The sequence below is a fragment of the Accipiter gentilis genome, chromosome 31 (genome assembly GCF_929443795.1).
Source record: "Accipiter gentilis chromosome 31, bAccGen1.1, whole genome shotgun sequence".
Classification (NCBI taxonomy): domain Eukaryota; kingdom Metazoa; phylum Chordata; class Aves; order Accipitriformes; family Accipitridae; genus Astur; species Astur gentilis.
In genome coordinates, this window is record NC_064910.1 from 3,452,722 (window position 1) to 3,478,718 (window position 25,997).

The window sequence follows — 25,997 nt, forward strand, 5'->3', positions numbered from 1 at the left end:
GTTTCAAACTCAGTCCCCTACTGAGGTATTTAAACTAAAAGAGGGTAGATTCAGACTAGATATAAGGAAGAAATTTTTTACAATGAGGGTGGTGAAACCCTGGCACAGGTTACCCAAAGAGGTGGTAGATGCCCCATCCCTGGAAACATTCAAGGTCAGGTTGGATGGGGCTCCGAGCAACCTGATCGAGTTGAAGATGTCCCTGCTCATTGCAGGGGGTTTGGACTTTATGATCTTTATGGTCCCTTCCAACTCAAACCGTTCTGCAATTCTATGATATTTAAAATCATCTTGTTCTCACTGAGTTCCTGCAGTTTGCTGCCCCGGTATCTCATGCTGAATAGAAGCCACTGAGCTCTAGTGAGTTACCATTGCACCTGGTCTAAGAGGGAAATGTGCCACTTATGAGCAAATTGTGGGCTTCACCACTCAGCAGTTTCTAAATAGTATCAAAATCTCACTCAAACATCTTTATTGTACATAGAAAGATCCACAAACTGACAAATGCAATGCGCTGTTAACTGTACTAATTTCAAAGAGATTTTAAAGCAACAGATGTGATGAGTGCAGTGGTAGCACTTGTAACAAGCCACAGGTTTCAGAGAACTGAAGGTACAAAAGCTGGATTGCATCCTCTCTTCTGCCACGGAAGCTATTTGGACACCTGAAGATGTCTTTAGGAATGTTGAACATGATGCTAACGCTCACTACATAGGACTGTTGGATCTAAAGAACCCACTATCAAAAGGATTAGTCTCTTCATTATGCCATCTAACAGAAAGAGGAAGAAGAATTTTGCTTTCCTCAAGTTCTTGGTTACCAAAATGTGAAAAAGCAGCAGACCTACAAATGCAGTTGAGTAAAAAAAAAAGGCAAAATAAATGTACGTTTTACTGCAGGCAGAAAATGAGTGTCTGCCATCTGCAGCACACACACTCAACAGCGCCAGAGAAGAAACAGCCCCAAAAGGGTGACACAGTGCAAGATGAAAATCTGACCTAACTAATAACAGGAGGAAATCACTGAAGTCGAACAGTTTTACATCAAGGTGTAGCTACTGCAAACAGACCAAGACAGGGCGCACGGATCCATTTTTGTCAGATGAATACTGTGAGCTTGCGACCAGCTGCCACCTTTGTGGCCTTCTCCACGCTGTAACTCTGACACAGCTTTTCCGTCTCCGTCAAAGCAAACGCAGAGGATTGCTCTTCTTGTACCGCTCCAAGATGTGTTGGCCAGCGTCTGAATTATTTCAAGTCAGGCATTTTAATGGTTTACGTTACCTGTTTTTCAGCAGTAAAAGCTGAGGTTTTTCAGGAGTGTCCTAGTGGATAACGCTTCCCTAATCTACGTGACACCAAAAACGACTGGACGACGAAGGACTCGTAGAAAAACCTCCCGACGCACCGCCCGCCATCGCTGCCAAGCCTTGAGGAAATATTTTCACCTCAAGGCTGCAGTGACCAAAGGGGCATCCTGGGGGCAAACCGGTCTCTGTAGGAGCCCGCACAGAGACAAACCTTCGCCTCAAAACTGCGGAGAAGAGTCTCAGATTAATTTTATCGGGGGGGTGGGCTTTCCCCTCCCTCCGCCGGCCCTCAGCGCTCCCGGAACGATGCGCTCGGGGCGTTGTTTCCGAGAGGGGCGGTGAGGAAAGGACGGGACCGCACCGGACGGGAAGGAGGAGGGCGGGTTTGAGCGCGGTACCGCCGGGCGAGGCGCCTCGGCGGGCGGAGAGGGCAGCGCTCCCGGTTTGGCGCCTGGGGCCGCCTCCGCTCAGCTTCACCCACCGGACCGCGGGGGAGGATGAACCTGGAGCGGCTGAGGAAGCGGGTGCGGCAGTACATCGACCAGGTGAGGGGAGCGACCGTTGGGGTTTGCTGGGGAAGGGGCGGCTGGCCCCGCTGGGCTTTCCCCGGGGCGAAGCCCCTCACGGCCCGGCTCCCGGACGGGGGAGAAGCGGCAGGTTCCAGCCTCTGTAGCCGGGGAGAGGGAGTGAATTTTGAAATAATGCCCCGTTTACCCTGGAAGGGGCGGTGGGCCGGCCTCGCCGCCTGCGCCGTCTCCGCTGGGGCCTCCAAGCAGCGTGAACGGGGGGATTTGGGTGGGTTTTTTTCCTCGTTTGGGGGAGGAGGAGCAGGGCCGAGCCGTGGGAGCGGCAGGGCTGCCGTGCAGCGAGGGCGTTTTTGCAGGAGCCCTCCTTCCCTCCCGGGTTGTTTCCCCGCTGGGCCGTGCTTACCCGGTGGTTATAGACGCCCGGCGTTCCAGCCTGCGACGCTGCGGGCTGCTGTTGGAAGGGCGGGCTTGGTTTTGTTTGTGGATGGATTCAGTAGTTGTGTTGCTGCAGGGCAAAACCAAAAACAACTCACGACAGGAAAATGCGTTAGTAAATTAGATTAAGCATGGCGTGAAACTGCGCCGCTCTATTTCTAGTTCAAAGACTCGGTACTGGCATCGCTACTGAGAGAAACCCATCCCTTCAGTTAGCACAAAATCCTTTATGTGTGTGGCCAGCAAGTCTGAATGGAAGATTGATTGGGGACCTTATTTTATTTTGGTTTGCTGCGCTCATTTGAGTTAAACACGTTCACCAAGCTGCTTTGCCACACGGCTATGTAGGCACTTGTGCAGTTCTGAGGAAGGGGCGTCAGGAGGAACATGGGACTGCTTCTTCGTGTAATACAGTCAGCTTATAGCACTGTAGAACTTCTCAACAAAAGTCGTGTAGTGCCCTGTAGGCCTGGGTTACGCCTTTCTTTTGTGGTCCTGAGAGAGTTCTTTAAACCTCAGTTCTTGCAGACAGCTAATACATATGCGGGGCTTTGGTTTGGTCTGGTTTTGGTGTTTTGGGTTTTGTTGTTGTTGTTGTTTTGGTGCGTTGTGGTTTTTTTCCTGGGAATGCAGACTGAAACCAAAGTATTCTCTTGGTGATTTTGCTTGGCATTTTTAATCCTCACCAAGTAGGGAATGTGGGAACACGGGATAGAAAAGACCACTTAGGTCACAGAGTGTAGTGCTTTGTGAGGACTAGAATACCATCAGTGTGTATTTTGGAAAAGTCTGCCAAACCTCTACTCCAAAAGTGTAAAACAGTCTCTAAGATTGTAAACAAACTCCACAACTGTAATGTTGCAGGAAAGAGCAGAAGTGATCAAGGCTTTTCTAGTGTTGCAAGCAACTCCTTGCAATGGCAGGATATCTGTTAAATGTCCAGCAGATCCTGGGAAGCACGTTATGCCTCACAGCATGGAGAAGGACAAAAAGGAACAACGGTAGCCCCTGCTGATCTTCTCGGAGAATAATCCCAGCCAATTCTACAAGGTTTTGCCTAGCACCCAAACCTGATGGCAACCTTAGCTGAGTTAGTGGGGTATACCTGCAAACTCTGCTTCCATCAGATCGCTGGTTGCCACCAGTGTTCTCCGTTTCACCCAATTCTATTGAACTGGTGACTTAACAGTGAAACTGTATCCAAGAATAAGGGGAGATTCAGGTAGGGACTATGGTTTGTGTGCAGCTAAAGCGTCTTGACTGGAGAATGAAAATTTCTTAATCAGAGATGGTGCTGCTGAAGCTTCCTGAAGTAATTTATATGTCCTTTTTTTACGTATAGCATTCTCTTTCTTCTAAAACGTAGCGTTTATTTCAACTGGGAGGGATTCTTGCTACTTTTTCAGTGATAGCAAATCAATTGATGACCTATTGCCATATTTATGTAGCGCATACCTTTTGGTGAAAGGTATCTGCATTTTATTGAAAATAAACAAACCACCCCACCTCAAATTACTTTTTTATATCCTTTAGAAGTTAGAGTACTGGCCCTTTTAAACTATTTTTTTTAACTTATAAAGATCTCAAATGTGAATCACCGTTCATTAGAGACTACCTGCATAAGATATTAATTGTGAATTATGTACAATATTGTATTCAAATTACAATATTATATTTCAAAATAATCCAGGAAAGCTAACCCCAAATAAATACTAATTATTTCTATCATGCTTTTACAGCAGCAGTATCAAAGTGCCCTGTTTTGGGCAGACAAAGTAGCTTCACTGTCTCATGGTAAGTGGTTGCTTTTTAAGTTGTCTTTGATTAACTTCTTTCTGATAGTGTTCTGTTTTGGTTTTGTTGTTTTTTTTAAAGCTGTTTGTTTAAATGTTGAAGTTTTGAGTTCAGTGTAAAAGCTTTTCATTTCCCACTGATCTTTTTTGAGAGAGAGAATTCTGGGTTGTTTTTTTCTACTCTATGTCCAAGGGCAGAGTATCCTACAACTGCTACTTTTTTATAGATCTGTATCACTGTTGTGTCCTTCTCATGACACACCTGTAGTATGAAATTCTTTGTATTCACTGTCCAGTGCACTATCTAATGTCTTTAAAGTTAAAATCTGTTCATTTTTTTCATTTTATTCTCTTACTGATAGAATTTATAAGTTGTTTATGTGTGTGTATATATATAAAAATAAAGCTTTGTCACTCAATAGGATGCTAGAATAGGGGAAAAATACTTTTCTAGTGAAGCAAAAGTGAATATTCTGTATGGAAGTGTTTAATGATATATTATAAATTAATGGTTTATAATTTGTTCTTTTATTTTAGAGGAACCACAAGATATCTACTGGTTGGCCCAATGTCTTTACTTAACAGCTCAGTATCATAGGGCAGCACATGCCCTTCGATCACGTAAGCTGGATAAGGTAAGTCATTTTATTCAAAGACTTGCTACTCTTATTCCACTTTTAAACCTCTGCTGCTAACCACAGTGACTTCTTCACTGTAAAAGGGTAAGGTTTATGGGAAAAGTGATTTAAAAACCTGCGTAATGTAGTTTATCTGAACCAAGTATAGCCCTGTGTTCGATCAACCAGATTGAAACTGTTGTCCCCAGATAGGGTCACAGAAAAGAGAAGGGATCCAAGGATGTAACTGCAGCAGGTATGGGAAGGTGGAGTGTTGTTTCAGGTGTAGCTATTTAAATTGTCCTTTGACTCTGCTAATGAGTAGTGAAGGCAAGAGTGAAGCAAGAGAGTTTAATAGTAGAAAAGTGTTACAGACTTAGTCATTTTGGTCAGGAAAGATTTTTGGAGGTGAAAGGAGCAAAATGGAGTCTAGCAGTGTAAGTAAACATGTTTGCTCTTTTATAACTAATATGTATGAAACTTCTCTTTCAGTTATATGAAGCATGTCGCTACCTTGCAGCTAGATGTCATGTGAGTACAGGTTTTAACCTCTACTGGAGACAAACCAAACTAAATAAAAGCTGCATCTTGGGAAAATTAGATACCTGACAGGCAATGTAGATGTCCACGTTCATTGGAATAACAGGTTTAAATTTTGTGACAGTTGATTTCTTTCTTTAACCTTCAGTATGGTCACTGGGATATCCATTGTGGTACTATTCTGAAGAAATCCAACTGACCTTTTTTTCCAGGAAGGAAAATACCCCTGTAATATTTTGCAGGGAAAGAATGTGAACCATTTTTGTCTCCTGTCTTTATGTTTGCATTTTTAATTGGTTGATTGTAGTCTGACTATAGGAGATGTGATTTATGGTTGTATAAATATAGTTAGCAGCTTTATACTTCTGCATAAAATGTGTTACATAAATAGTAAAATGCAGTGCTTTCACAGTACAACTGAATCAATTGGTAGATTAAATATAGAAACTTGAAATGGAATAATGTGCTCCTTATAGATTGTATTATTAAAACCTGTATTAACTATTTTTAGAAGCATATCTGCTTCTGCGATTGCATAATGCTGAATAATAGAATTTTCTGTAGGTGCTAATTTTATATTTTTTTGCGTATTATAGATGACTAGTGAAATAGTTGACTGCAATTGTAAAATGACATATAACCAAATAAGAATAAGCGTGCATGAAAAGCCTGCTGATAAGCACTGGTTGTTATAATCTGTGCCTTTGAAATGTGACACTGTGTTTATTGGTGCTTTATGTACAGATGTTTCAAATCCCAACCTTGTTTTTTACATGCACATGTTTGGCTAGTATGCTGCAAAAGAACATCAACAGGCCCTGGATATTCTTGATATGGAAGAGCCAATTAACAAAAGACTTTTTGAAAAGTACTTGAAGGATGAAAGTGGATTGAAAGACTCTACCACAGACTGGGAGATGTCACAATCCTCTGTAAGTGACATTTTTTAAACAAACGTTTTTATAATTGAGAGAAAAATATGTGAAGTCAGGAAGTGATTTTACAGCTGTATGAATCTGAAACTCTGTGTTTAAGCTTTCTTTTTTTGATAACATAATTTTCAAAAATGCTGAATTGTTCTCCTTTCAGTCGTTCATGTGTTAGCTTGCCTGTATGAAAGTAACTTGGTTTGCAAAAATGAAGAGTGCTTTTCAACAACTTCCCATAATTATTTGCAGACACTTCGCAGGAAGTTCATGATCTAGTAGCATTGGTTTTTAGAGGCTTTTAGCGCTATGCTGTAATTTCAGTCTTGATAATGTAAACTAACATTTCTTTCAATTAGGCTGCAGGTTCTGAGATAACAAAGCAAGTTTTCTTGTCCTCCAGTTACTTCTAATGAAATATTTCCTTAATCACTCAAGTGTTGTTCTCAGTGGGACATCTTTTGATCACACTTGAAAATTATGTGACATGTACATAAAGTTTTTGAAGCTCAATGAAAAAATTCACTATAGGCAACAGTTAAAAGGGATTATTGGTACAACAGATAGGGTGAAGAGTCTTTACTGCTGGAGTTATGAACTGAAGTTTATTAGCTGAAACTATAGTGAAGGTGATTGACAGATGTCATTTTCCCTGTAAGAGCGAAGTAGCAAAATGGGTTAAATCATCAGTATGAACTGATTCTGAATGCTGGTATTAATGGGCTTAAGGGAGAAGCAGATGAGACTGAGTTACTGTGGTGCACCTTAATGGGAACATGTAAGCTACCACTGCAAGCAAAGGAAGAAGTCCTTGGCTTTGGCTGTTCATTCTTGCTACCTGTTTCATGGTACTCTGGCCCAGGTGTTTGGGTGGCTGATAATTGAACTAAATTGTGAAACTATTTTGACTGAAAAATAACCCAGCCAAAAACCTCAACTTCATCAGTCCTTGCCTTCACAAATGCTTGTGGTAATGTAGTTCACTAATGCGAGGAAGGGTTTGGTTTTCCAAAGGAGGGAACTACTGAAGTGGGTACTGCTACAAGAAATTTTAGATCAAACTCCTCTTTAGGAACATAGCTTTTTCAAACTTAAACTTGATTAGCTTGCACAGACAGTAGTTCCAGGGTAAGAATGACTGGTCTCTGAGCTGGTAACAATATTACCACTTTAACAGCCCCCTGGGGTTTATTGGTAGTTAATGCAGCTATATTGTTTAGTGTTTGGACTCCTGACAGAGCTGGTCTGTCTGGTTAATTTGATGACACAGATGTGTCATGGGTTAACTTTCTCCAGGTAACTTGCTGACGCTTCTGTGGCCTTCTGACTGAATTGAGTCTAGGGAGTTTTGAAAGAACGTTAGTTATTAGACATCTTAGCACAACTAACTATGGTAATAATGATCTTTCACTACTTTCATTTCTGAAACATCTATGTTTTGGAATGAAAAAAAGGATATATTTTTCTGCTCAAAGTAGTTGAGTCCATTGATTTGGTCTTTTTCATCTCTACTGCGGTTGTTCTTGTATTGCATGAAATATGTGGTTTAATAGTCAACAAAGTAGCAAATCGCCTTTGGAAGTGACAATTTCCCTACATTGAATATGAAGGAAATTTAGCGTAATTAGCTTACAACTCAGTATCAGAGAGCTGGATGCCGCCTTCTCCTTACTTCAAGCATGTGTTCATTTGGCAGTAGATAACCTGACACAGCATTCATTTGATATTTTATTTTTTTTTAAGATAGTAGAGGTAATATTTTGTTTAAAGACAGCACTAGAAAAACAGGTTCTGTCATACATGAAATGCTTTTTACTTTTCAGGGAGCCCATTTGATTTGTGCTCAAAACCAAATTGCAAACATTGATTCAGTCTTTGACCTCCAGCCCTGCTTTTCCACCAGATAAAGAGCTCTATATGCCTTTTGCGAGGGAAGATCTATGATGCTTTGGATAATAGAACCCTAGCAACATACAGCTACAAAGAGGCCTTGAAGCTTGATGTTTACTGCTTTGAAGCATTTGATCTTTTAACATCGCACCATATGCTGACGGCACAAGAAGGTCTGGATAGCAGTATTTCTCAAATACAAGTAAAATTGAGCTGCTTTCTCAATACGTCTTTTTTCCTGGGTAAAAAAATAAAGCGATAGTACAAGTAACAGACTAAAATGTTAAGAATAGGAAATGTATGAAATGAGTGAGAATTATAATCTGCTCAAATTTACGTGTGAACTTTATTTTTCAGTCTTGCAGTGCTAAGAATTAAAAGAAACGAAGCAACCCAGCTATCCTGTTTGTTAGCTCTGGAAACTCCCATGCTCTTTGCCCAGCCTAAACAATGGTTTTCCTGTGTTCTCAACTCCACAGACTTTGAATCCACAAAACCTGCTGCTGTTTGCTTAGTTATATTAGGCATTGCTTAATATAGCATTCTGAGTGATAAAATTAGACATGTAGAATAAATAAAAATAGTGGTGTGTTATGTCATCTTTATTAAATGTTATTTGAAAGTGTAGAAGGAAGAACTAAGAATTCAATCATTAATTTCCATAATTAGTAGTATTATGTGTGTTAGTGTATCTGTAGTCCTATCTTCCTTGTAGTTTCTGGATAAGCATCATAAAATTCTTTGCATCTTTAAGTTCTTAAAATGTTGGATCTTGCTGTTTCTTCTGTAAATGACCACTTCAATATTTTTTTTAAATTCACATAGAAAAAGAACTTCTTGAATCTCTACCTCTTAGTAGACAATGTACAGACGAAGAACAAGAATTGCTTCACTTTTTATTTGAGAATAAATTGAAAAAGGTAAACCCCCAAACTGGCTAAAAAGCTGGATAATTGATTGTAAGTCTTGACTTCAGATATAAATTTTCTTGGATTCCATTTATTTTAAACATTTGAATAAATAAGGGCTTTGTAGTTTTGGTGTCTTTAGAATTTATGATGCAGTAGGTATCACTTTATGGGAGTAGTAGTATAATAGTTTTGTGTACATTTATTTTCTGGTGTGGTGACAACTTGAAATTCTGATTATCTTTTTTAGCTTTATTTCTTGACAAACTTCTAGGTGGGGAAAAAGAACATTAATAATGTAGGTAAAATGTCAGTTACCTGAAAATAATAGGATATAGCAACATTATTCCAGATTAGTTTTTCGAAAGATAACGTGAGAGCACTGAAAGCCAACTATATATTGCTCAGTATTCATTTCTACAGCCTACACTTAAGATATTGACACTGGCAAGCATCTTTCATGTTCTAAATGAGCTTTTAAGTATATAATAAAGAACCATTTTACCAAATAAATGTTTTATGGACTTTCAGTTTAAAACTAAGAATTTTAAGAAGCTTAATGCTTCTTAAATATTCTTTTAGAACTAAAAATATTAATAGTTATACCATCTGATTTTAGATTGGTTGTTGTTTCACATGTTGTTTTTGTCTTTCAGTATAATAAACCCAGTGAAACACTGATTCCTGAATCAGTAGATGGTCTTCAGGAAAACCTGGATGTGGTAGTATCCTTAGCTGAAAGACATTACTATAACTGTGATTTCAAAATGTGTTACAAGCTTACTTCAGTGTAAGTATACAAAGCAACTTTGAGGGTTTTTTTCTCATATGGTGTAGTATAATAATTATGCCTGGACTTAGAGCAAATATCATTGTTCAGTGCATTGACATACATAACAATTTGATACAAAGTTTCAGGTATTTAAAATGTGTCATTTGTGTCTGGCTGGACACATTATTTTTATGATATGTAGAAGAAGTAGCCAAAGCAAAACTCTAGTTAATCAGCACTATGCTGCACTTGCCTTCATCCATCTTATTCCTTATACTGGTGCCTTCAGTGTTCTCTACCTACTTCTTGTTTGGCTGTCAGAATGAATGGGTTTGGATCAGTTGGTCAGTTAGGAAGTATGTTTTTTCTGGTTGATTAAAAGTTATGTTAATTTTGATGTGCCAAGTGTTGCTGTTACATAGCACAAGCATACACTGCTCTTCAGTTGTCAGATGGGTCACAAGAACACCACGGATTGTTTCTCAGCTACTGTAAATCTGAACACATGGTTGTGGAGCTATTTTTTTTCTGCTGGTCTGACTACCTTTTTAAGAAAAAGGTATTTTTTGTGTACATACTGCATAGATTCTGAATATTAGTATTATAAAACAGAAGGGTTTTTTGTTTCATGGGTTTTGGGGGATTCTGTTTTGTTGGGTTTTTTTATAGTACAGCTTTTTCTTAGCTGAAGCAAGCCATGACTATGTGGAATATTCCATGGAACCCAGTACAGGCAAGATTTTTGGGAAGGCTGTAGAGAATGCTGATAGTTAGGGTGAATTTAAACACCCAAGTAAAATCATGATCCTGTTGAAATAAATTATACCAATTAAGTCAATAAAATTATACTATTGCATCTTTGTTTCTGAAACTTAATCTTGCCTAGCAAAAAGTGGCAGGAGTAAATGTCTCATAAGGAGGAGACTATCACAGATGCTAGAGCTTGGAAATGAGAGTCTGAGAAGTTCACATAACTTCAAAGTTTTAGACTCTCTTCAAGAGACCATTTAAAGTACTTGTTTATATGTTCTTTTATACTTTTCATTTTAAATACTTTGAACTATTTTAAAATGCCAACTAAACTTCTATTTCAAGGTGTACTTCTCAGAGAACGGAGTCATAAACTTGTGCTTCTGATTTAAGAGATTCTGTGGACAGATTTCAAGACATCCTTTTTTCCTCTGCTTAGTTTACCAAATACCAGTGCTTATAAAAAGGACGCATGCCTACAAGCCATGTCCTGCATGCAGTCTGTTGTCTGTGAGACTATCTTCCATTTCTAAGCACAGGAAATAAAAATCTAAAACTGAGCTAAATATGTTTCCTGAGGCATACTGCTTAGTCTTAAGCTCAGAAGGCTGAGGACTGTTGCTTGAAAGTTGCTGTCAAACGTATGGAAAAGATGAACAGAAATGTTGCTTGCTGTTCACAGGTTAAAATTGAAGTGACTTGTAAACAAATGTGCATCGTATTCTGTTTTTCTAATTGTATGTTCAGCTTGCAAGAATTTTCTGTTATCCTCTTCTGTTAAGCTAAATTAATAGTTATTTTTATGGTCTTAAGACAGCCTTTATTATGCTGTTAATAGTCACCTTCTAGTCACAAAGTTTTCCAGTGCCTAAAGTGGTAATTAACTGGAACGTTACACATTATAAAAGCAGCTTGCTTATAACATTAAAATTTTTGAAATGTGCATTGCAGATTTTTTATTTATTTATTTTTTTTTTAGAGTGATGGAAAAAGATCCTTTCCATGCAAATTGTTTACCTGTGCATATAGGGACACTTGTGGAGCTTAATAAAGCGAATGGTAAGAAACACAATATTTAATGAGTCAAAAGAAGATTGTAAAGCTTCAATTTTAAAAAAGAATTAAGGATGCCAAGAAACCCCCTTATGTATCACTTAAAAAACTACATATATTTATCCTCCTACCTGCAGTTTCAAGAAAACAGTGGTAACTGGAAAAGAAGGGAGTTTCAGAGCTGACAGTGGTGGGCTGGGGGGTAGTTATGCAAAGAGTCTTTATTCATTCGTGAACACGAGTGTCACTGTCTTTTAACCACTGGGCTATGTAGCCAGGAAGTTAGTGAGCTACACTGCTTCATTTCTGTTGTTTGATTTCTGGTTTGAGGTGATCTTCCTAGAGTATCTGGGTGTACTTCTTCTGTTCAACAACACAACAAAATTTATTAATTTCAACTAGAAGGAACTCTTCCCCAGTGTGTATGCTTAGGTGGACATGCTTTTCCGTATTAGAAAAAATTCTAGACTGTCTTGCCTTTGCTGTTGTGAAGGCCTCTTTTTAGTTCAAGCAAGTTAATAATCATGCAGCACCTTTGCTGGAATTACAAGAATAGCTTATTTGCAGCTGGGATGGCTTTTTCTCATTTCAGACTGCGTGTAAATATCCAAAGCACGTGAGGAGCTTGAATGTCTTTAAAACCAATTGGAATATAAAATAAGGAGCTCATATGATTTGCAATCTCTCAAAAGATGGTGCATTGTATGTACAGAAATAGGTCATTAGGTGTACTAGTACTTCTCAATGTTTAGTAATGTACTTTTCAGTTACTTTACAGTTAACTACATCTGAAAATGTGGCCACTGCTTGCGATTTTTCTTCCAGCTCTGCCTTGAGAAGCATTTTGTAAATGAGTTGGTATTTTGTAAGCCAGTTTTCATATTTGATTTTTCTGAAGCCAAGAATTGATGCAAAGTACTCTAGGACAAACTCATTGATTTAAGAGCACTGTACTCTGAAGAAATAGAAATTTTATGTACTGTAATGCTATTTCTTTTGAAATTGCATAGGCAGTAGAATTGTTATCCTGTATCTGATTACTTCCACTGTTACTAGAAAATCCATAGTAAGTTATTCTAATAACTAGAAGTATTATTCTTATTTGAAAAGTAATCACTTAGAATTATTCCAAATAATATAATAATTTATTTGCTTTTGTCCTATTTTCAGCATATTAATGCACAGGACTCTACTTTGAGATTGGTCTAGCCTGTATGTTATACCTTTTAGGTGTAGGAAGTTCAGTAGTGTTTTACCTTGACAAGATAAATTCAAGTGTAATGCCACAGGCATTTATTTTAATGTATGCTAATGACCTAAGTTGTTGCAGAATTCTTAAGGGGTGGGACTTACAGGTGCTTATTTATGTGAAGACTTATAGCATTGGGGTTTTTTTAGTTAATTGCAAACCCAAATCTATTTTGAGGCAGTTTGAAGCATTACCACTAAACAGAAAACATTTTTGTTCACTTGTGCGTTAATAATGTTAGATGTTCTGGATATTTTGTATAGAAAGCTAAAGGGCTTGAAACATCTGAATGTTTTAGCATGTTTTAATTTTTTTTTCTTGTTTCTTCCTGCTATGTAGAGCTTTTCTATCTTTCTCACAAACTGGTGGACTTGTACCCAAATAATCCTGTAAGTTGTTCTAAGCCTTCATTACCAGGTAGTTTTTTCTAGGTGAAAGCATGTGAAAGTTGTAATAGTCAGTTTGAGCAACAGAATTCAAAATTTGTTTCTGGATGGAGCTAATAAAAATGGTTTGCTCCTTTTTATTTTCTGTGCATTGTAATTTTCTTATACCAAGGTTCGTTTTTTAAAACAAAGTATCTGTTAAATATATTCCATGTGAGATACTCACTTTGAATAATAATTTAAAACAAATGCTACCGTAATAAGTGTCTATGCCTCTCTGGGCAACCTTTTCAAATGTTTGATCACCTTCATAGTGAAAATTGTTTTCCTTTTACTCAATCTGAATTTCCCATGTTGCAACTTGTACCCATTGCCTCCCATCCTATCAGTGCACCTCTGAGAGGAGTCTAGCTCTGTCTTCTGTGTTCCCTACCATTAGATAATTTAAGACGGCAATAAGCTTTCCACTTAGCTCTCTCTTCACGAGGCTGGACAAACCCGGGTAGAGAAGTACATGCCAGCAGTTCTAGCTTGTCTGTAATATCAAATAATTCAAAAAGCTGACTGTGATTTCAGTGAAAATGTTCCTGACTTCTCTAATTATAATCTGTTCCTCTGTTTTGCATCACCTATGGTGGTGTTTCACTAAAATCAGTGTGATATCTCTAATAATATTCAATTTTGATTTTAATGTGTAGGTGTCATGGTTTGCAGTAGGATGCTACTATCTCATGGTTGGCCACAAAAATGAACATGCCAGAAGATATCTCAGGTAATTTTTTTTTTCCTGGTTTTCTTTAGTGAATCTTTTGCTTACTTGCTAAATAAATATTTAACATTCATGATTGTTTGTTAGCTCATAAAGTAAACAGAAGCCTTGGTAAACTGGTTACTACTAAAATATTCCTTTTGTTGACACCCTATTTTTGGTATAGCAATTTAGACCTCAACCTTATAGATACTGTAAAAATGACATACACACTTATCTCTTTTGGCAGTCACCTTGCTGTTATGGGCAGGTGTAGTCCCTGCATTTGCTCACGCTGCCAAGCTAACTACAGCTGGGTAATCAAGCCTCAGTTCTTAGCTTAAGAGTTAGATAGAAAATTCTGACATTTGGCTGACTAGTTCTTTCTTTGCACAAGCAGCCTTGGACTTTTTAGGTTGGTCAGTCAGTCCAATGCTCTTTCCTGTAGGTCTTCTGTATGCGTATTGGTTATCAGCACTGGGGAGCAGGACCTTGCTGTGAAGTAGAGCATTTGTTTTGGTGCTGTAAGCTTAAACAGAGAAGGCTTAAATCAACCTGTAAGGCTTTCATCTTTCTTCTCGAGACCTTTATAAACAATGTATGTAAAGATGGGTTAGTAATTTAGACTGTTGAAATGCCTGGTTATTATGAGTAAACTATTTAAATTCCTGACAAGTACCAGTGTTGTTCAAGAAGCTGTCCTGAGTGACATAGGTGATTTTGGTGGTGAAATAAAGAACATCTTTACTAAATCTGCAAGCATCCCTAGCCAGAAAGAGTCTAGAGATGTGTTTAGGGGTAAAAAAAAAACCAAACCAAACCAAAAAAGCCATAAAAATTGAGGGTAGTTCTGACAAAGAGGAAAAAAGGCCTGGTAAAAGTGAAATAGTAACAAGATGCCCAGATTTCCTGGGGAAGAATGATAATGTACAACTACAAGGCTAGGGACAACTGTGGGCTAGGCAGTATCTTTAGAAAAGGATCTGGAGATACCATGGATAAAAACACAAGCTCCCTTACTGTTGTTTTGGAGTCACAGGACATCACGCTGGAGCATGCCGAACAGGATAGAAGGCACAGCTGGGCAGTGCCCCTTAGCATGTAAGGGAAGTATCCTTCCAGCTGCTTCAGAAGGAGCTATTGCATCCTTCAGATCTTGCACAAGGGGTTACCTGATCTCGGCACCACTTAGGAAGACTACTTTTGTGATAGAACATAATCCATCTTTTATAACGACAAGAAAGCTGTTTTGTAATGTGTCGCTGTTGACAAGTCAACATATGTAGAGAACTTGAGATGGATGTGAGACATTTGAATTGAATTCAAGAGAAGACAGTAAACAAGCATTCTGGGGAAGGTGGCCAGCGAGGAAAGTTTTTGAAGTGATTGAAGCTGTCTAGGATATAGGGTGGGAAGATGCAAATGTTTGAATATGTAAAGTTTTGTCCTAGGAGATGGAAAACGAACTGTTCTCTGGGATCTCTGATGAGAAATAATGAGTTTAACTGTGACAAACAAGACTTAGATTAAATGTTAGAAGAAAATGAAGTGTTTAAGGAAGTTAAGCAATAGAATAGATTACTTGTGGAACAGGTAGAATCTCCATGTCAAGATGCTGTTAAGAAAAGATTGGGCATATCTGTCATGAGCTGTTTAGTTATGAATGCCTTTGCCTTCAGACTGAGAAAATAACCTACAGAGCTTTCTAATGTTCCTGTCAAGTCCATCTTTCTGTAAAGACTCCAGGTTGCAGTCTTCAGCTCAGGACTTGAGTGACATTTTTTATACTTCTCTGATGCATAGCAACTGTCTGCAATGTGACACATACTCTTGTTTTTGTTAAGGCTGGTGCAATTATGTGGCAAAACTTCAACACACAGTTCAACCTAAATGTTCATTTGGTATTTTCATATCCTGCTTGTGAAACTCACATTTGCTAAGATATATTTATTTTGAAATGTATAGCTAGAATTCTGTAAAACATTATGAGTCACTACTAATGTTTTCTGTATTTTGCCCAATTCACCTGTTACATCATTGCTTATGTTCAGTAATATCAAATAATTCCTGCTGTCCATGAACAGCACAGAAAAAATATAATGAATTCTTGGAAAGGTGTGATACTTTTAAGTGTTAAATAGTTTGAACTTTTAAAATTAACTTTGTTTACCTAGTCATTACAGGAGATTATCTTAATAGATACCTAACTATGTGGTGTAGCATTATTATGTAAGTAGTCATCTGAAGCAGATAAAATTTAATTTCAGATGTGTTTGCTTGTGACTTGCTTTTGGTTTTAGCAAAGCTACTACACTTGAGAGAACCTATGGGCCTGCGTGGATAGCATATGGACATTCATTTGCAGTTGAGAGTGAGCATGACCAAGCAATGGCTGCATACTTCACAGCTGCACAGCTCATGAAAGGGTATGTCAAAAATGTCGTATTCAGAAAAATTAAAATTAATAATAAATAGTGTAGAATATTGACCTATATCCTTTTAAACAGTAGGAATACATTTGCAACAATTATCTGGTAGAGAACAAAGGAGAGAAAAAGCCAAATAATTTCATCATCTGCATTTAACTGCATTATTTGTGATTACTGTTGTGATTTTATAAGTTCTAAAGTCAAGATTTATAATTAGGTAATCTATGTTCTACCTGAAAGTTCTCTGCAATTTGTGAAGCCTGTTTGTCATACCAGGTCATAACTGCTGTATAGTAATAACTTGCTGTTTCATGCTGTGCAGAAGGTTGTAAAATGAGTAGTGGACTAATCATGTCATATTGCATATAAAACCATTGTATTTGATTGTAGTTATTGGTAAATGTAATGCCTTTAATTATGACTTCTTCCATATTCCATTTTTAAATGAAATGTATGAAGGAAAATAGGAAAAAGCCTTCAGAACTAAACTGTCCCTTAGGTTAATAGTCCATTTAAATCAGCTTTTACTTGTATGTACATAAACATACACAAACACAGTTGGGATTTCTTTATAGTTTGTGACGCCATTCCTGCTAAGTGCATATTTGGGTTTTTGTGTGGTTTTTTTTTTTTTTAGATGTCATTTGCCGATGCTCTATATTGGACTGGAATATGGTTTGACCAACAACTCCAAGTTAGCTGAAAGGTTTTTCAGCCAAGCTTTAAGCATTGCACCTGAAGATCCTTTTGTTATGCATGAAGTTGGAGTGGTTGCATTTCAAAATGGAGAGTAAGCTTGCAAAATAGGATTAAATACAATCTTAAACATGGATTATTCTGAAGTGTAATGTGCCAGTATATCTACTGAAATACTTATATTGAACTACAGAACACAAAATTTCTTTTGGTTCTAGTTTAGATGGTGTTTACCCTAAACCCTTGCTTTCTACGTTGTTCTTCATTGTTTAAGATTGAATGAGGAAAGAATTTAATGCTTGAGGAACATGCAGAGATCGATTATTATCTTGTGTGTGTCCATCATTGTGTAGTTGCATGCCTTGAAAAGGCATCTGTACACACAAGTGCACACATGCTATAAAATTTTGTACAGCAAAATGTTTTGGCAGCTCAGGAGGTTCCAAATATATTCTGAAAAAACCTAACAGATATAAGAAGTGTTTAGTGAATATTCTTGGTTTGCTTCTGATTTTTTTTTTTACTTTGTCTTGTTAACTCTTAGGAGAACATGCAAAATACAGTGAAACTTAAATTACTGGGTTTTAAATCTAATTTCACTCACACAACAAAATAATGTCAAAGAACTATTCCTTGTAATACAGTTTTTTCATGCTGCTAATGAAAACTCTTCACTAATTTACTTTTCTTTCCCCCCACCCCTTCAATTCTTAGCTGGAAAACTGCAGAAAAGTGGTTTCTTGATGCACTGGAAAAAATCAAAGCTATTGGAAATGAGGTATTTTTCTTAATAACACGCACAATCATAAATATGAAAAACTCCAGGAAATTCTGTAATATCTTGTAACAGAATATGTTGTGCTTATTTTAAGATAGAAGCAATACAATATAAATTTGACTTTAAAACTTGGACCATCTACTTGTAATTGAGTATGTTGGGTTTTTAGATGGGAATCATCATACATTATCTTCAGTGCTAGTGGACCAATGGTTCTTGACCTGAGGGTGGAACTGGATACACGTGTGAAGACAGTTTCTGCCACCTTAAGCGTTACCCATTTCTTGAATGTCTTCCACTTTTGTTTGGACATAATCCTGTAGGTATGGATTTGCTGTCTTTCTACCAGATGGAGACACTGTGTGGGAATGAGCCCAGGGATGCTTAACTAACTTCCTGAAAGTAATCAAAATAATCACTGGCAAAAAGTTTGTCAGGAAATGTGCTCATAGTTCAGGTGCTTTTGTGAATCCGAAGTCAGCCATTACAACCCTGATTCCTCAAATGCTGGAACACACAAATGAGCTTGTACCTATTGGTAGTACCGTTTATTTTATTTGTGTGTTGTTATCTTGTCTAAAGAAACACACTGTGCTAGAGTAACTTAAGATGCCTTAATGAAAGCAGTACCACCTTGTGACAGGCTTCTTGTGAATTATAAGTTAGGTTTTCTCAATTTTTAGCTTAAATTTAGTTAATGAGGACACCATCTCACGCTATTGTAATTGTTAACAAAGCATCTCCTATCAAGATAATGAAATTGCTTCTAGAGCACAATAAACTTTCTATAAAGTGGAAAGCACTGAAAAAAACTATAATCTTCATGTGGACAAGGCACACATTTACTAAAAAAACCTGCACAGATACTACTTGATACAGTCACCTATATATATAGGGTTGCTCTGTTTTAGTTGAAGCTGTATTGTTGTTCATGTGAATGCCACAAACTTTGTAGATCATGCTTAAGTTTATGCATATGCCTACATTCTTTTGTGTGGCATTTTTTCTTGTTTATTGAGAAGTACTAAATATCAACATATCTATAAACACAAATGGAAATTTAGGATTAGAGTGGGAAATGCCTAAAATAGCTACAGATACAGAGATACTCTTACATTGTTATAAATCACAAATTCATGTGATAAAGTCCAAATGACTTTTCATTTCAGCAAAAATTGTTTTAAGGATTTTGTTCGTTCAGGTTGTCTTTTATGTGCCTTGTAAATGAGCTGACTTATTTAGAGCAGATGAAGTTAGACTATGGAGAAGACAGTAAAAAAGACCTTCAGTATTTATGATTATTTTACAAATACCTAATTTGGGGGCTAGGCTGAGAGAAACATGATAGTTAAGTAGAAAACAAATTTTGTTTGGTTTGCATCCAAGTTTTAATACTGCTGGCCCTTTAAAGAAATTTAATTGGGTTTGGGGAATGGAAAAATCAGAAAAACGAGTTATTGAATATATGTTTTGAGGTTAAATATGTGTTTTCAAAAGAATTGAAAACGCTTGTGATATTTTCTTGGTCATGAATGAATTGCCTTGTTCATTCGTATGGGGTTTTTTTTGAAGTAAACAAAATTCAGTTACAATCTGGGAAGCTGCAGTTATTTGAATTGTTGCATTATTTTGCAGGTAACAGTTGATAAATGGGAGCCTTTATTGAACAACTTGGGACACGTCTGCAGAAAACTCAAGTAAGCAGAGAGTATTGGAGCTACATTTATCTGGAATACTGCACAAATATATTTTCACTGGGCCTACTTCTCATTTATATCAAGATTATGTACCACACGAGAGTAGTGTAGAATCACCTTATAAAAACAAGATTCCCTAAATCAGCTTATGAACATAAATACATTAATCGCCCCATATATCCAGTTTACTGTGCAAGTTAAAGTACTTAATGTAAAAGCCTTTCCTTAAATATTGATTCTTATTACATAGAAATTTTGTTGTCGGCTTCCAGATCCTTGTATGGGTCTTAATTCTAACTGGCTGCTGTCCCAGTCCTGACATACTTGAATATGTCCACTGATTTAATTAACATAAAGGTGGTTTTGTGCTGATTAATTGCTTGGATCAGTGCTTGTGTGGTTTGTTTGTGGGTTTTTTTTATTGAAGTGAAATATTCAGTGATATTAACACAGCAATAAAATATTACTTTATGTTTTTTGAGAACAGAAATATTTCATCTCATATTTCTGTTCTAGGAAGAGAAAAAGAAAGTGCAAAGTACATATGCAAGCTTTAACAGCTTCAACGTAGAGAAATGTTTTCTCATTAACTACCTTAATCTGATTTTAACCAGTGTTTTGTGTAATCAGTACCTTTTTAAATTTTTTTTTGGGGGGGGGGGGGGGGGGTCATGGTGTTAATTGTCCAATTGATGTATACTGTAAACTTTGTCTCAAAGCTGCTAATCAGAATGTGATTATGGTAGATATAAGTTGTACTTCTGCTTTGGCTTCGGTAGTAATTGCTTTGTGCTTGAATTGCCAATTAGTCTTCATTGTCATTATGAAATACGGATGTATAATAGTTATCCCTTCTGCCAAGATCAAACAAAAGGCACTGCTGCTGGAATCTATTAATGAGTATAATTGCAGGTTTTTTTCAAATAGTTATTTCAGTTTTAATTCCTTTTGTCTCTTTTTAATATCTACAATAAGTTAGTAACTGCTTGTATCACACTTAGGACAACTTGCATTGTATTATTTGTTCGTTCAGGTTCAGAAAGCCAGCTTAATATATTTCTACATCCTTGTAAACCATCTTTCAGGAAAATCAAGCTGATAATTTAGGCAGCTGTATATATGCTTTGACAACTTAAAAAATTCTGTAATAGCTAATTTACTAGTGTTCATAATACATGCTATTATAAAAAAAACACCTTACTGGATATATGTCTACTGACTAGCATTATGTCGTTGAAATTTGAAAGAAGCATGTTAAAATACAGTGGTAGTTAATTGGACAGGTAAATACTGTGAGTGCAGCAAGCAAACAGTTGCATAACTTTTCTGCCTCATTTGTTACTTAATGCCCTCTAACAGCTTCATGTATTGCTGTTTGCATAATTTCATTTTAACTATAGACATTAACATTACTTCTGAATAGACAATTGCTGTCTTTATTTTTGACAACTTGGTACTAGGATGTCAAACGTGACAATTTAATTTCTCAGAGTAATGCCATAACGTACATTTAATCCTTGTTTTATAAAATAACAAATGCAATAAGCAGTCTAATTAATGGAAAATTTTTAAAGAAAGGATGGCTGATATTTGAAAGAAATTACGATTATGTGTAAATCTTCTTTTCTGATAGAGACAGTAGCAAAATGGAAGTGACAAAAGTACCAGTCTATGTAGCACTTAAAGTATTGTGAAATATCCGCCTAGAGAGCCTTTTCTTATTTTGAACAATGAGTGATTTAGTTTTGTATTGCTCCTCTGCTCCCGTGGGGAGGAAAATGAAAGCTGCAGAAAGCAAGCTAATGTTACAATGAGCGGCATTAAACATCCAAAGCAATTTACCATATCAGATTGCTAAGATCATCTCCAAATGGGGCCTAGCTGTAGGCGGCTGTTGTGCTACATAAAGGTAACAATGACTCCTCAATTACGTTGAAGAAGAAAATTGTCAATATCCCTGAGTCTTTTGTGCATTCTGTTATGTTCAGAGTATGAAGCAATAGCAATAATTTTTAAGTTCTTGCAGGATCACATGCCACTGAACTAAGGAAAATGCCAATACAATACTACACCTTTCACCCTGAAGCTTACTAATAGATCTTCTGTATTTAACCCTAACAGGAAATACGAGGAAGCACTGGAGTACCATCGCCAAGCTCTAGTACTAATTCCTCAAAATGCTTCTACTTACTCTGCCATTGGCTACATACATAGTCTAATGGGCAATTTTGAAAGTGCAATCGACTATTTTCATACGGTATGTAACTGGCTTAAATTAAAGTGCTGGTCACAGACTCTGTTATTCACTGTTTCATTCTGGTTTGGTTTTGGAACAGAGAACCAGCATTTTACCCAGCCTCCACATCAGTGTTTTATTTCATAATCTTAAATTTTTTTGAAAAATCTTCCTAAGTTTTCTATTGATCAGGTAAAAAATGGCCACTTTGGGAAGCTTAGTATTTGGATCCTTCTTTGTTAAAAATTAATTTGATATCATAGTTGTCATATACATTTTATGTACATAAACTTCTCATGCAGCTGAAATAATTTAAAATACTAGCAACCTATGCCTTGAAGTAGAAATTTTACAGTCAATGCAATATACATTATACTTCATGCTTTGTGAATGATTCTCTGTCTGTATATATATCCCTTTCTGGTTTTGGCTTTGGGCTTTGCTTGCTTACTACTACAGCCAGTTCATATGACAATATTCTTTTAGTTGTGTGATGTTTTGCTTCTATGGTCAAGACTATGCTCTGATAGCATTGTTGAGCAACAGAACAACAAACACAGAACTGTCATGGATGGAAGATGTAAATGGTTTTATTTGCTACTGAATACTTTTTACTGTTTTCTGTTTTTTTTAATAGGCCCTTGGCCTTAGGAGGGATGACACATTTTCAGTCACGATGCTTGGACATTGCATAGAAATGTATATTGGTGATTCTGAAGCCTACATTGGTAAGTCTTTCACTAATGTGACTCTTAAAGTCATTTGAGTCCTCTGAGAGGAGTCTTATGTCAAGAAAGACTGGCTACCATTACCTAGCTAACTTACAAAGTAGGGTATGCTTTTGTTTGGCCATTTGTTTGGGGTTTGTTATTGTGGGGTTTTTTTATGGCTAAATGAGTCAGGACTTACCAGCAATTGCAGATTACTGCTGGTTTTTGTAAGCATCAGGACAGTAAATTCTTAACCAGCTTAAAGAAAGGAAACACTTTGCTATTGAAGGTGGTGATGCTTTCTATTATAGAAAACACCGATTTGTGGTAGCTTAGTAACCAAAGGGAATGGGTTAAAAATAAAATAGAAATATGGAGTTTGGAGTTGGAAAATCAGAGCACTAATGCTGCTGTAGAGAGACATGGGCAAGGCATTTTCACCATGTCAAAACTCTGCTCTGTGGAGACAGGATAAATTCTTCTGCCTCCAAAAGTATAGCTTTACATATGGTAAAAAAAAAATTAGTGCTTCATAACATTAATACTTCATATTGCCATAGTTTGAAAGATTCTATGAAAGATTTTTGCCCCCCAACTTCATAGCGACCTATTTCTGCTTCATTGAACTTAGTGATTTATCTGTAATGAACACAGTTGATGTCCTGTCAAGCATGTTAATGAGGCTGAAGCCAGTAAAAGCCATCTGTGTGCTCTGTTGCTTTTGCTGCAGACTTTTTGCACAATTGAAGCAGATGTTTCTTCTCAATATTGTCTTGCTCCTTATGTAGTCAGTTAACACATCTGGAAGAACATGCAGCTGTGTGATATGCATTAATGCAAACCATGCTTTGTGTAACTTGACAAAAAAAGCCTCTCAGAGAATTGGGAAGGGAATTGGCAATTATTTCTCCTAACACACTTTTGAATCTGAGCTGTACTTCTCATATTGTGCTTTTTTCAAAAAGCAGGCTGCTGGATTTTTTCAGAACAACTCTATTCAACTTCAGTCATTAAGCAACGACAGCTCCCTGTCAGTCTGAAAGCAGAGAATCATAGTAGTTTCTGGATGATAGTTTCTTTGAGAGATATTTTTGCAAGTGTTCACTTGGAATAAACTAATGGTTTGATTGTTTTCTTAGGAACAGAGATCAAAGACAAATTAAGATGTTATGACTTTGATGTACACACAATGAAGACATTAAAGAACATAATTTCACCTCCCTGGGATTTCAGAGAATTTGATATAGAAAGACAAACTCTGGATGAAAGTGGCATAGTAACATTAGAGACATCACATCAAAGGAAAAGTACAGATACCAGTCGCCCACTGGAAGAAACATTTGAGATTGAAATGAATGAAAGTGATATGATGTTAGAAACATCAATGTCAGACCATAGTACGTGACCATAAATGCTGGTAGAGAGCTCATTTTGTCTAAGTGTAATATGTTTGTTTTAGCATTCTTGTTATGGTGTTATACTTTCAAGAATTTGCTATTTTTATATGAATTCAAACTACTACTCTGTACTTAACACCGGAGAAATAATGCTTGCCTTAAGGATGATTAAAAAGTATACATGATGGACTATTTCTACAAAATTAATCATACATGACGAACTAAAAAATAAATTCACTTTTTTTTTAAACTGTTTACTGATCCATGTGTCTACCATCAGTGAGACTGTGAAGGTTTAAAAATAGTACTTAACATTGGAACTGTTTACAATGTTGTTAAATTGAATAGCCAGTCTAATATAGTATTGTTGTGGCTTCTGAGTTTTCATCCTGTCTGTGAGGAATGCTTTCTGAGTAAATAGACCAAAAAAATCCATGAAGTTTTATACTTACTACTTTATAAATATATGTTCCTTTAAGGAGCAGTTTCCATGGTTTTCCATGATTTGACTCTAATTTGGCATACATTAAATTGATGACAAACTATGTTACTTTGTTATACTTCCTCCTAGTTATTAATTTCAGTTATCATTCTATATTGTATTGCTGAAAGACTGTTTAAGAACTGGTTTTGGTAAGCTGACTAGACAACAAACATAAATGACATAAACATTAAGATAAATCAGTCTTACCTGCAATTAGCATTATAATGAAGTTGTACGACACAGTGTACTAATGTAGGGACCGCAGTCATTCTCTTTACACATAGTTGTTTTGTCAGTGCAAAGGATTAACTGAATAATACACATACACAGTTTTTTACAAGTCGCTAAAGTGTGGTATTTTTAAACATCATTGGTTCTCTGAAAAATGAAGTAGTAAAGCGTATGCCTCTGAAACAGCAGCAGTGCTTTGTCCATCCACTAAACAGGACAGGTCTGTCTGTTGACTTAGCATAAATGTTGAACGTGTTTTGTGTAAATTTTTCCCTTCCATTCTCTTCTTGCCTTTTCCGCATATGTCACTCTGTGGGGCTTAAAAAGTTAATGCTACAAGCTGTCAATATTTTCCTCTGTGACTTCCAGCTAAGCTTTGGCATTTAATGTTTAGAATAGATTTCCTGAAGTTTAGCAGTCCAGACTTTAGTGTGAAGTACTTCAGAACTCAAGAACTAGCAATTTTTCTGTAGACAAAGATTTTTCATGAAATACAAAAATGATTTTTGTTTTAGTCAGCAAAATAAAATCACTGGTCTAAAATGTAATTTCTACACTGTATCTCAGTACATTTGTGTTAACGTTTAAACATGTATTTTCAATTATACTTTTAGCAGAAGCTGTATATGTTTGGTTATTGTAATATAATTTTCATCCACTTTATTGGGGCAAGGTATAAAAAAACCTGACATATTAGTGCGATTCATTAAATATTTCCTATACCCTTTTTTGGTACTTTGTGTAAATAAGAGGCAAGGGATGAATCCAAGTACCCGTATTGAAACCTTGCTGTCACTTTTGCTTTCCAGCAGTCCATCTTTCTTGATTAATGGTCCTTTTAACTTCAAGACAGACAATGTTTACTTTTAATTTTGCCAATTAATGGTTATCAAAGGATGGGTTGATACTGCGAACTTTTGAGTGATTTTTATTTTTTAAATTATGCAAAAATATACAAAAACTGGAGCATGCAAACTACTATTTCTCATCCCACTACACCTGTCTCATGGCTCATTGAGTTCTCAGGGGCCAGGTTCTGAATCCTAAGGAATATACAGTTAGTAGAGACCACTACTTGGAGAAAGATTGTTAGGTGGGAAGGCCTTTGTTTATCCAAGGATTCTTATTGGCCAATCTGAGATAACTGCTAGTGAATCAAAATGCTAATTTTCCTTTTTCCTTTGTTTTGCCACCTTATTTGCTTGCTGCACTGCTCAGGCAGACTTATGTCTTCATTCTTTGGCTCTTTTCCTGATAGTGTGCTTGTGAATCCCCATCTGGATCAGGAAGACTTCATTGCATCAAGGCAGGCCACATACATGGTTTGAATCTAGGGTATTGGCTGTTCTCCGTGTGTCTGGGCATTACTGAACATGAACTCAAGTTCTAGGCACACCTGCAATTTAAAATTAAAAGGCCTGGAATGCGGAAAAACT

At 36.8% G+C, this 25,997-nt stretch overlaps 1 protein-coding gene across 2 annotated transcripts; it reads left to right on the forward strand.

Annotated features, from left to right (window-relative positions):
* Nucleotides 1-1,684: 1,684 nt before the first annotated feature.
* On the forward strand, nt 1,685-25,257 carry CDC16 (cell division cycle 16). 2 transcript variants are annotated; one of them, XM_049834321.1, is made up of 18 exons: nt 1,685-1,854; nt 4,011-4,065; nt 4,602-4,699; nt 5,174-5,212; nt 6,013-6,153; nt 8,051-8,210; nt 8,863-8,957; nt 9,602-9,735; nt 11,447-11,526; nt 13,109-13,158; nt 13,854-13,927; nt 16,204-16,329; nt 16,970-17,122; nt 17,743-17,806; nt 19,442-19,503; nt 21,625-21,760; nt 22,377-22,467; nt 23,589-25,257. In XM_049834321.1, exons 1-18 carry the CDS (start codon nt 1,807-1,809, stop codon nt 23,852-23,854), a joined length of 1,872 nt encoding a protein of 623 aa, XP_049690278.1. In that variant the 5' UTR covers nt 1,685-1,806; the 3' UTR covers nt 23,855-25,257. The 2 variants fall into 2 exon arrangements, with proteins under 2 accessions (XP_049690278.1, XP_049690279.1); XM_049834322.1 differs by lacking the exon at nt 1,685-1,854 and adding an exon at nt 3,144-3,493.
* Nucleotides 25,258-25,997: the final 740 nt, after the last annotated feature.

Coding starts and splice junctions, on each gene's coding strand:
- CDC16 (XM_049834321.1), top strand. CDS start 1,807: ATGAACCTGGAGCGGCTGAGGAAGCGGGTGCGGCAGTACATCGACCAG. Junction 4,700..5,173: donor GATCACGTAAGCTGGATAAG/GTAAGTCATTTT, acceptor CTTCTCTTTCAG/TTATATGAAGCATGTCGCTA. Junction 9,736..11,446: donor TGTTACAAGCTTACTTCAGT/GTAAGTATACAA, acceptor TTTTTTTTTTAG/AGTGATGGAAAAAGATCCTT.